Below are 12,561 nucleotides of genomic sequence, written 5' to 3' on the forward strand. Positions count from 1 at the left end.
CTTGATTGGATTGCTCCGAAACTTCCCCAAAAAATCAGAAAAAATCCATGGACCATGACTCCCGTAGAAGGAACTTCTTACGGGATTCCGCCCCTCAAAATCCAAAATTCCATCGTTTAGACCCATTTTTTATTTTTTTTAATTTTTCATATTCTCAGAAAAATCCGAAAAAATTTGCAATAGTTTTATTTGATTTTTAGAATTTTTTTGGTGGTATTTTTATATTTTTATGATTTTATTTGACAGGTTTTTAGCATTTTTTTACTTAGTTTTTTTTGTTGTTTTTAAAAGCAAAACTCAAAACTGCTGAAATGTGAGAGTCTAATGACTGATTATACATAAGAATTGTCCGGATTATAAAATCCGAAATAGTAAACATGAATCCGGATTTTAAAATCCGGACTGTACAAGGACATTTTTGGAGAAAACGCAGGGCCCGCGAGAAACCTATAGGGTGGGAAAAGTAATACTCTTATTTATTTTGTTTAATAGTTCACTAAGTTATTTTTCTTTCTAAAAAGGTAATGCTGATTTCATGTAAAGAAGAATAGTTAGCTTATATTAGACACCATCCATGTAGTATAATGTGTGAGCATTTTGTTTCATAATTTTGTGATCTTTAAGTCTCTTAACTTAGGAAAAGAAACAATGACTAGGAAATGTTTCATGTTGTTTTTTGCTTTTATTGTTCTACTTGGTTTGTTATCTCCAACTTCAGCTACACCACCACCTGCAAGTAAGTGAAACAACCTCTAAACTCTTATGAATATTTTTATTTTTATATTTTATTATATAGTATTAATTAAATTCATATGTGACATGCAGAAATTGTTACTGGAGTTGTTTCAAATGTTGTTTCTTCTCTTCTTAAATGGATATGGTCACTTAAATCCAAACCAAAAGTTAAAGTACCAGGTAGAGATTTACTAGTAGAAAAATCAAAATCAATAACAAAAAAATATTGTTAGAATTCCCCGTCACAAAATTTAGCGAGGGAACCAGTGACAGATTTCACTAAATTTTCGTCACTAATTTTTATTTCTAGTATCTTCCATTGAGTTTATAATTTTCTCGTTACTATATTAATGTGCTAACATTGATCTAATTTCATGACAATTTAATTTATCAGTGCAACATAGTCGATCCATGGTGAAATTTGAGAGTGGTTACAATGTGGAAACAATATTTGATGGACGTAAGCTTGGAATTGAGCCACACTCAATTGAAATATCTCCAGATGGTGAATATTTGGTTTTGGATTCTGAGAGCAGTAACATCTACAAGATCTCAAGTCCAATGTCAAGATGTAAATTTCCTTTGCTCAAATTTTCTAAGTTTGATATATCTTTTTTAGGCTTAATATTTTTCAGTCCTTATAATATATACATTCTTTTATCACTATATAAAATCTTGCATATTAATCTCATATGGATAAAATAATGATCTCTTATGCATTTTAGGGACTAAAGTGACGATAAATTTTAATAGGGGGGGTTAAAACAAAAAAAAAGTATATCACCAAGACTAAAAATTTATTTAACCCTACCTTTTATTCAAATTTCCATTCTCTTGTTGTTGCTATTTGTTGGCATATTGATTTTAATTTAAGATTATCGTCAAATTCTTTAGTATTAATTGTGGCTTTATTACTTTGCTTCACTATGCAAATATACCAGATTCAAAATTCAAGTGTGTCCTTTAAGAATGTTTGATGTTTCAGTTATACCTTGTACATATGACTTTGCTTCGTGCCCGGGAAATCTTTTGATTCTACTAAGCTTGTTGCATTAAACTTTTGTTAAGCTCAAGGTTCCACTTTATAAGTTACAACATTCCTTTAGTCACAAATTAAAAAATATATAAAGTATAACATGGAATATCTACATGGTATTTTTTTCTTTTTTGCAATCATTAGAGGAACATTAAAGTACTTATCAAAAGAAAAATAAAGAAAGGAATATCTAGAGACAATTAGTTTAAACACTAGTTTGACTTCTTTACCCCACTATGATCCCTTTTACTTTTCTTTTTGGTACTTCTTGCTACATGGTATAAATTTCACGTACATAATCATATTGTAATTATTATTTATCTTTGAGTTTCTTAAGGAAATTAGGAAATATCACATGGAGATTGGAATATAACTAACAATCATAGAGTGAAGACAAAATCTGGCTAAATGGTTAAACTCAAATGGTTAATGAATTTTAGTTAAAGATATATTGTTTGGGAGAATACAGATTGAAAATTTTGCATGAAATTTTTTTGACCAGACTTTACTTACGTCTTATTAGTTGAATATCGGATTACCAGGATCCATTTTCGAAAGTGATATTCACTTCCAACCTCAAAATGATATTCCTAGTTTCTTTATTGATATATGATTGGTAATTTGTAAATAAAATCTTAATTAGTTTGAGATTTTGTCTTTTTGAGTTCCCTCTAGAAAATTTTCCATTATGTTTCTTTTTTGTTTGGTTTTACTATAATGCATGTATGAACAACAGATAGCAAACCAAAACTGCTTGCTGGATCTTCTGAGGGGTATATTGGACACATAGATGGAAGGCCTAGAGATGCAAGACTGAACCATCCTAAAGGGCTTACAGTTGATGACAGTGGCAATATTTACATTGCAGACACATTGAATATGGCCATTAGAAAGATCAGTGATGAAGGTATTACATGAAATGCATGAGCATCTCAATCTGTTTCACAATGAAATGAATTTACCAAATTGATTTATGGTCTATTTGGATTGATTTATTTGAGTTTATCTATTAACGTAAACACTTGAGAGACTTTTTGGAAGAGCTAACGAAAACAACCGATGACATGTCCATAAGTTATTTTTAGTATATTTCCATAAACTCTCCAAGACAGCTTTTGAAAACAGTTTATGGTTTACACTACCAAAAAAGAAAACAGTTTATGGTTTATAAGAAAAACATATTTTTTTTCTATAGAAATAAAACACTAGCGAGACTTTATTTTAAAAATAAAATAAACTTATGAAAACATTGTATGACATGTCCATAAGATATTTTCAACTTATTTTCATGAGCTTTTGGGTAGCTAATAAAAACAATTTATAGTTTATAACGATAATTTGACTTTATTTTATTTTTCGTTATAGAAATAGTTTATATAAGCACTTATATGATAAATGTTTAATTAAAGCGTTTATCGGAACATAACCCTAAACTATAACCTTTCAAAAAAAAAACCCTAAACTATAAGACATGCTTTTTGTATAGGGGTAACAACCATTGCAGGTGGAGGAAAAAGAGGCCAATTAGGAGGCCATGTTGATGGTCCAAGTGAGGATGCAAAGTTTTCAAATGATTTTGATGTAATTTATGCTAGAAGTAGTTGCTCTCTTTTGGTGGTGGATAGAGGAAATCAAGCAATTAGAGAGATACAACTCAATCAACATGATTGCATTACTAGTACTACTAGTACTAATGATGAGTATGAGTATGACAATAGTTTCCCCTTAGGTATGATATGATCCACATTTAATCTTATCCTTAGTATTTATTTTCATTTGCTTATCATTTTATATATAGGGGTATGCTAATATAAAATGTGTGAAAAAATAATAACATTACAGGAATAGCTGCTCTTGTTTCTGCTGGATTTTTTGGTTATATGTTAGCATTACTTAAGAGGAGGGTGACGGATATGTTTTCATCTTCAGATGTAAGTTATTATCTTCTATACAATGACCCCTCAGGGTGACAAATTTTTTGACCCCTCAGATTAGTCGGCCCTAAAATTGGATACCGAGTTTTCAAAATATATAGTAAGGGTTTTAAATGGTGGTCATGGTAACGGTTGTAGTCACGCTGCAATCATTAATATTGCGGAGCATTAAAATCCAATGTGATTGATGCAACCTCAGAAGCGGCTGCGTTGTCATTTTTGCAACATAAAAAATTGTTATGTCGCGGCCTAGATCGCTACCTTGAGTTCTAAACATGTTATAACATATAGCCTAAAATTTTAAAATCTTGTTTCATTTTCAGGATTCAAGGGCACATATAAGGACAAAAGGAACACCATTTGCATCACAACAAAGGCCTCCTCCTAAATCAGTTAGGCCTCCTTTAATCCCTAATGAAGATGAATTTGAGAAACATGATGAAGGCTTCTTTGTTTCTCTTGGAAGACTTTTAGTGAACTCAAGTTCATCAATGGGTGAAATCTTTTTGAGCTTATTCTTAGGATCCAAAAGAAAACCACTTTCATATCATCAATACCAACAACATCAACATCAACAACAATTTCACTATGCAAATAGACAACATTCCAATTCATGGCCAATGCAAGAAAGTTTTGTGATTCCGGACGGAGACGAACCACCTCCTAATATGGAAACAAAAACACCTTCACAAAGGAAAACATATCCTTACACAAACAAGGAATTGGAAATGTTGGAAAAAACAAGAGATAACGGTTTCTATGAAACAAATATTTTTCCTCCGCCTGTGCCGATAAATAGACAAACAGAAAGTACAATTTCAAAGCACAATCGCGCATACTTGAACATGTTAGACAAAAGTTATGAACATGATCAACAACTACAGCATCATCATCATCATCAAGAACAACAACAACATCAAAATCATCATCAACAACCACAACATTCCAAGGTGCAAAGTCATTATTCTTCGACTACTCCATCAAGTTACTATGAGAAGAATTGTGAGACAAATGAGATTGTGTTTGGTGCAGTTCAAGAACATGATGGAAGACGTGAGGCTATGGTGATAAAGGCTGTGGATTATGGTGATCCAAAATTTAGTCACCATAATATTCGTCCTAGGTTAAATTATGTTGGTTACTCTCATAATTATTGAATATTAGTGTGTTGATTTTGTAGCATCAAAGTTAATGAAGTGATAATAGTAATTTTGTTTTATATTTTCTACTGGAGAATGTAGCAGTATTAAAACTCTTGAATGAGAAATTGAGAAGGTTTGTTCTTGTATTTCTATCTAAGTCGAAAAATTAGTTGTCGCAGTTGTGTCCATAAATATTTAATTTATGCCAAAACAAGAATATCATCTACTTTAAAAAAGGGGACAAAGTTTCTTGGTAAATATTGAAATATGATCAGATGAATTATTAAGAAAAAAAAAGGAAAAGGCAAAAAGAAAAGTGGGATTTGCGAGGGAATTGTAGTATTGCCTTTATTTTGAAGTGGCAAATCAAAAAGCAAAGGAATAATTTAAAGAAAAATTAAAAGAGCACAATGTGTTTACCTTGTGATTTTTCAATAAAATTGTGAGTGATGAAAAATATTTGCTAATATTTCCTTAAAAAAAAAAAGTGTAGTACGATTAGATTTCCAACAAAGCCAGAGAAGCAAATATGAAAGAGAAAAATAAAAAATATATGTGTCATTGTATTTTTGTTGCAGCAACATTTTCTTTTTGGATACACTTTTGAATAGAAAAATGAAACTTAACCCGGACAAAGTAAAGTCGTCGTCATTTATGTGGTTGAAAGGGAAATACGTTAGTCTTCCCTCCAACTACCATGGTTGGTGGCTTAACCCGTTTGTGATATTAGGCATTGGTTAATAGTTTTTCTTTCTTGTTGTTTTTTGGTGGCTTGTAACTTTTGTACATATACTGCTTGTTTTGTGGTGTTTCTTCCTTAGCACACCTAGTGCTAGGAAGGCCTATTGGTTGTGTTAATATAATTCATTTTAGCTTCTTCAAAAAAAAAATGAAACCTAATAAATTAAAGTACTTTACAATGACAATGAAATGTCTAACTAGTAATTATGTTCTTTTAGGTTAACTCCAAGATAACACTAGCAACAACGAAAGGATGATAAAAAACTAAAAAATTACTAAGGCTAGAATGTAATACAGATGCTCCTGATATGATAGATTCTAACTTATAATTCTTTATATTAGTTTAATTGGGTTTTTCTATCTCAAATTTTTCATTAATTCTCTCATTTAAGTTTGTCCTCCTCCTTATCTTTATGACTGAGAAATTGACTTAATCGATGCCGGTTAAAAAATGAAAACTCAATATTTGTGAATCAAAAATCAAAACTCAACTCATATTTCTTTTAAACTCTATTTTTATCAAAACAACACCAATAAAGTTATAATTTTAGCCATAAGAATGGAAGAATAGTAAACCGCCACTGAGAAATTAAATTAACAATACAAAAAGCAAACTCCTCAGCCATGCTTTTTTTTTTTGTGGCCGGGGTTCTTTTGTGGCCGGGGTTCGAACCCCGGACCTTGCATATTTTTATGCATTGTCCATACCAACTGAGCTAAGCTCACGAGGACACTCCTCAACCATGCTAAACAAATGCTTAAAAGTTCAATCCTTGAATAATTTTTAAATAAGGATCTTGCTAACAAGTACCCTAAGGGCATTGTTTAAGGAACCCAGAAAAAGAAACTATGTCTTGAAAATACAAGTCAAACGCTTTTTAAAGTCATAACGTACAATTTCCAATGCAAAAATTGCTACTTATAGATGCTTAAACAATGCCCTTAGGGCACTTGTTAGCATTTTCCTTTAAATAATAATCTACATATATAGAATTACTTATCAAAGTGGTCTATCATAATGTGGTAACCAAAAAAGAAAAGTGGTCTATCATAGAATCCATTTAAAAATATTCTTTGGTCAACAGAACCCCTTTAAATTATTCCTACGATTCTATAGTAAGATGCAATTTAAGGAAAATAATTTGTATAATGAGTAGGTAGGTATTTGTACCTAATCAATAATTAGCCGTATTAGGCTGGAGTAATATTTTAACAACTTACCACATATATTCTTGTAGGAAAGTAACACGTCACAAATACATAATGTACACTTTTGGATTTGGTGTGCTAATTTAATTCACATTATTTGAGGGTTTTCTTGAAATCACAGCTATGCATGGCTACTAGATATCACCAACCCTTGCAAGCTAATCTAATGATTAATCAGTGATTTTTTAGTTTACGTGAGTTTTGTTTTGACCAATTATTTAGTTGATATGATTAATCATAGATTCTGTCAAATAAAAATGATCAATCATAGATGAATAGATTAAATTAGTGTATGCATAAACAAAATACACCAACTTTTTTTTCAAATCATATGTGTCATCTACACTCAACTTTAAAAACTAACACTCTCAAGATAAGATAAGGTAGCTGGGATTTTCACCGGTAAGAAATCAAACCCTAAATTAAATGGTTAAAGGAACCAAATACCTACCATTTGTTTCACATTATTTTGCTATATGAAAACCCGATTAATATACTTTGAAACGTCTGTTGCAAATAATAAATGAGTAATTTTTCTATTCTCTTGGATATCAATATATTGTTCATTTTTAAAAGAAAAAGAAATTCAAAATTTGACACAAGTGGTTTTCACAATAGAATTTTCAACACACTTTAATAATTTTTTTATTTTAGTATATATTAAAAACATTACGATTGAAAAACATATTTTATTTATTTTTTCCTTCAAAAAATATTTTATTTATTTTTAATTAATATTCATTATTTTTTTCCCGTATAATTTGTGTATTTTTTTAAAGTATTACCAATTTAGATTATTTGGGTAAAATTAAAAAAAATCCCATAATTATTTGGACAATTTCTGATCTAATTGTATTTATCTTCCGACCGAACTCTAGAGATTACTCGAGTCTCTTTTCCCTTAAAATAAGAGGGTTAGACAAAAAAAATCATAATAATTCTTGTTTCATTAAAATATCAACCCAACCAAATGGAGTTGACATGTATAAACCAATAAAGATTAATGCAATATATGATATTAATAAACAATATATATATATATATATATATATATATATATATATATATATATAATTCTTTTTTAAAAAATAAATTCCAAAATCTGACACGAGTGGTTTTCACAAAAGAATTTTCAACACACATACATTTAATAATGTTTTCGTTTTTTTATAAGTTTACGAACATAATTTGAATTTCCTCTAAAAAAAAAGAAAAACATAAGTTGAATCAATTTAGATGTAAAATCCATTGTTACACGGCTAGTTTGGTTCATTTAGGTCGGGGATTTTGTAGGATGGTTCTTGTTGAAGGTTATGGAGCTCTTACGGGTTTTCGGTGTTTTTCTCATTCTTTTTTAGGCTTTATGTTGATTATTTTTGTCCTGAATTTGCGAACTCATTGTACCATTATCATGTGACTTTTTATTTTTGAAGGGATTATCTTATGACTTTTGTTGTACCTTGTATTTTTGTTTATACAATATAGGAAAATAAAATACCAACAAGTACTTTTGTTAAGGAGTTTAAAACGAAAAAATTATCTTCCAAATAGTCTATTTAACACATTGATATTTAAAAAAAAAAACAACTTTTTTTCTCACAAAACTTATTGATTATTATCTCTTTTGAATCTCTCACAAGTGCACTTATGGCACTTGTTGGTGCACCCGTACCCCATTCAAAGTAATGAGAAATGAAATTTTAACAACCATTTTCTCATAATTTTCTATTTTATATACTCGTATTGTGTTTTTATTTTTCTCTATATTATTTTGGTTTCCGTGTCAATATTTACCTTTTCTTTGTAAATTTATAGCTATATCATAATTTATCAACCAAATAATTTTTCAAATAACACACCTCCAAATTATTACTCACTCTACTTTTAATTCTTTAATTTATATTTATCATACCATTTATTAAGAATAATTTTGTAAAACAACTTATAATATATATTTCCTATACGATCGATTACATTTTTTAATGAGTGTGAAATGCCTAAATTAAAATGTCATATAATTTAGGAGTGCGGAATATAGTATATACTTTGCCATTAAGAAAAAATATACATAATTATTACTTGATCTTCTAGATACAAAGTCTATTTTAATAACAAAGATACAAACTCGTTAGTATTATTAGTTAGATAAACACACTGATCACGTTGTAAAAAAACAAAAAACACTAATTACACACCTTTTACTAAACGGTAATTAAGTAAATATTTGTTTCTTCAAAAAAAAAAAAAAAGTAAAAATTTGTTACACTCTGAACAGTCATAACCGCCACCACTATATATACACCCTCCCAAACCCAAACGTAACGAAGAAGAAGATATTTGTTTCTTCAAAAAAAAAAAAAAAGTAAAAATTTGTTACACTCTGAACAGTCATAACCGCCACCACTATATATACACCCTCCCAAACCCAAACGTAACGAAGAAGAAGAGAAAGCAGGAGAGAAAATTACCAAACTAACCCTATCTCTCTTTTCTCTCTTCTTCTCCGGCCAGAATGTCTCCATTACCGACGCCGATAACGAAAACCACCGCCGCCGACACCGACATCGATGAAGACATGCAGGAAACTGCATTCGCGAAGAGATCATGCATATGTTTTCCAATTCCATGTTTCTCATCAGAAACATCATCACCGTCATGGTGGGACCGGATGCAGATACAATCACCGGAGAAGAATCATCATCATCATCATCAATGGTGGTTTCGTGGATGGATGAAAGTACGTGAATTGTCAGAGATTGTTGCTGGTCCGAAATGGAAAACGTTCATTCGTCGATTCGGTAAAAATCGGAATAGTTACGTTAAGCAAGGTACGTTGAGTTATGATCCGTCGAGTTATGCGTTGAATTTCGATGACGGCGCTGCCGGAGAAGATGGTAATTTTTACGGTTACGGTGGTTTTTCTACAAGATTTGCGGCGGTTCCGGTGACGGAGAAATCGTCCATGGAGTTAAAGAAAGAAACGCCGGTGATCACGTGAGTTTCACGTGCGGTGAATTGAATGAATCTTCGTTTTCATCGCATTATTAGTTATTGAAATTAGTTTTTTTTTTTGTTGAGATTTTTTTTTTTTTGTAATTTGATGCACATTGCATTGAGAAAAAAAATATTGGGAGAAATTAGAATAATCTTTGGGAGTTTGTAAAATCTTATTCAAGTATTTCATGTAGTTAGGAATTAGGATGATAATGTGAAGAAGGTGGCAAATGAATATGTAAATAAAACAAAAAATGATTTGATTCATATATATATTAGAGATTTGAAGAAACATATGAATGATACGATTAATAATTATAGAGTTTCGACGATTGTACACTCGTAAATTGAAATATGCTGGTATACTTGTTTACTAAATAGTATTGTACGATCGCAATCTGAAGTGTAAACATATTTTTAGAAGAAATAGTGCAAGTATTTTTAGTTTGATAGAGTATCACAATAAACTCTACTGGATAGTACCCTCAAGGTGGTTTTATTGCAATCTTGGCTGCAATAATTCTTAGGGTGCAGAGGTGTGGGGTTTAGGTCATGTTATTTGTTCGTCATCTTCATCTTAATCATGTCATTTTTTAAACATATTCTACTTTTGTTGCAATTGTTGTCCTCAAGTTCTACCTCCATATCTTATCTCAAATCTATTCTAGAAGAGGTTCCTAATTTTACTTCAACTTTCATGTTAGTTTGCCATTGTTCAACATTGTTTTAGAGATGCCAACTTTTATGTAGAACAATTGCAAAATATATCTTTTCTACTATAGTGTGTTTGACCTCGTTGAAGTGATTCTCCATCCCAATCAATCGGAGATAACATTCACTATCATCACCGGTTAGCTTTTAGAAGTTGAAGAAGGATAATTTGATAATCATCAACAAACATATCATGTAGTCTTGCAACTGCATGAAATCCACAATGATCATCATCAGTGTAACATCCCAACTTTCTTAATAATATATTTTAGTAATATCGCGATAAATTGTTGTTGAATGTGTGATTGATGTGATGAGATAATTTTTACATGCTATCCTTATGTGTTGCCATAGTGATTTATTTAACTTATTGATTAAAATAAATTTATTTTATTTTTTAAAAGATATGTAGGTTTTTTTTTTTAAATATATTATAATACGCTGCCGAATGTAAACACAAAACTTCTTCTCTATGTAAAAACACGCTGCCGTTATTTTGAGTTTCCTTCCTACCCTTGTTGTTCTTATTTTTGTGTTGTCAGTAGAGTTTTTCAATTGAACCAACACCTTCACTACTAGAAAAACGCGATTTAGGGACGGATTTTAGGGAGGGAAAACAATCCCTCACTAATAGTGACGGATTTAGGGACGGATTTCCGTAATTTCCACAAAAGTTGAGCTGCCAAACATTAGTAACGGAATTGTCTAAATATCCGTCACAAAAATTCCCTCACTAAACTTCCGTGACTAAATCCCTCACTAAATTCTTTAGCTGATTGTTTGTGACGGAATTTGACATGGACTTTATCCTATCTAATTTATCCCTCACTAAAACACTCACTAATATCAATTACATATCTCTATCTAATGTATCCCTCACTAAAAGCCTCACTAAATTCATTAGCCAAAACTGAATTATTTCCCCCTCATTTATTTTCACGTTTTGGTTTCCCTCCTCTCATACTAAAATATTCCCCCTCTTTTTTTTGGCTCACAAACCCCAAAATAATTTATCCCACAAATTTCATACTCAACTCAAGATGAACTCAATATTCACAAACTCAAACACTAGTCTTCAAAACTTCTCAGTCCCAAAAACTCAAGATGAACCCAAACCCTGAAATAAAATTAACCCAAAATTTTCCCCAAACACTCAATCACTCTCACAGATGAACAAAACTTCCCAAACTTCTCAATCACTATCGGAATCACAAACTTCACCGTCGAAATCGCAAGCTTCTCAATCGCTCTTTCCTATCACTGAGTTACTGAATCGCTCTTTCCTCTCTCATCTTCTCAGTTGGTCACTCTTTCCTTCTCAGTTGGAATCATTGAATCCCTCTTCTCAGTCCCAAAATCTCACGGTCAGTTTCAGATTTCTTCTTTGTTAGGGTTTCAACTGAAATTTCTTCCCATTCTTTACTAATTCATGTGTTTAATTTTGTAGATTCTTCTGAATTTGAAGCTGAATTTCTCCAAAAATCTGAAGCTGAATTTGAACCCTAATTTACGGTGTAATGCTCTCACAACACAAATCATCACTTAATCTCACTCCCAAAATTGAATCTTCTTCCTTCTCCCAAAATCCTTTCTCAAATCTTCAGTGAATCTCAGAATCACGGTAACCTCTCTCTCAATCTCAGAATTTATTTATTATTATTTTTTTATTAGTTTTTTTTTTTACTAGTTTTCTCTTCATTGAAGTTAATGTTTGTGATACTTGTATTTCTGATGTTGTTTTAATTTATATATTAACTGTTATTTTCATCATGACCATATGGAAGTGAAGCTTGTTGAAACAAAGAGAATGGAATCTTACATTTGGATTTTGGGTTTGAATTTTTCTGTTATGTGATATGGTGTTGAAAACATTTAGAGTTATAGGGTTTGTAAGTTTTAGAATGTGTTATATAAATTCAGAACATTTGAGGTCAATAGGATTTTTTTATGACCTTTCTTGGATGATGATGTTGTATGATTGTTTTACTTGTGATGTTTGTTTTTATTGTTTTACATGGCCAATATTTGGAGTTATGTACTTTGCTTTTAATGCCTAAGT

At 30.8% G+C, this 12,561-nt stretch overlaps 2 protein-coding genes and 1 long non-coding RNA gene across 3 annotated transcripts; all 3 read left to right on the plus strand.

Annotated features, from left to right (window-relative positions):
- Nucleotides 1–588: 588 nt before the first annotated feature.
- LOC146912113 (uncharacterized) lies at nt 589–4,993 on the plus strand. Its single transcript, XM_085719241.1, has 7 exons — nt 589–736; nt 826–915; nt 1,130–1,306; nt 2,508–2,678; nt 3,258–3,500; nt 3,614–3,702; nt 4,029–4,993. The coding sequence occupies exons 1-7, from the start codon at nt 649–651 to the stop codon at nt 4,860–4,862; spliced, it is 1,692 nt and encodes a 563-aa protein (XP_085575367.1). The 5' UTR covers nt 589–648; the 3' UTR covers nt 4,863–4,993.
- A 4,246-nt stretch (nt 4,994–9,239) lies between these two features.
- Nucleotides 9,240–10,083, plus strand: LOC146912114 (uncharacterized). The gene has a single exon (XM_085719253.1). The coding sequence runs from the start codon at nt 9,310–9,312 to the stop codon at nt 9,793–9,795; it is 486 nt and encodes a 161-aa protein (XP_085575379.1). The 5' UTR covers nt 9,240–9,309; the 3' UTR covers nt 9,796–10,083.
- A 1,536-nt stretch (nt 10,084–11,619) lies between these two features.
- On the plus strand, nt 11,620–12,169 carry LOC146912115 (uncharacterized). The gene is made up of 2 exons (XR_015015613.1): nt 11,620–11,866; nt 11,950–12,169. It is a non-coding gene; the product is annotated as an uncharacterized LOC146912115 (long non-coding RNA).
- Nucleotides 12,170–12,561: the final 392 nt, after the last annotated feature.

Source organism: Medicago sativa, chromosome 6 (assembly GCF_051527215.1).
Source record: "Medicago sativa cultivar Bolivia chromosome 6, Bolivia_mono, whole genome shotgun sequence".
Lineage (NCBI taxonomy): Eukaryota > Viridiplantae > Streptophyta > Magnoliopsida > Fabales > Fabaceae > Medicago > Medicago sativa.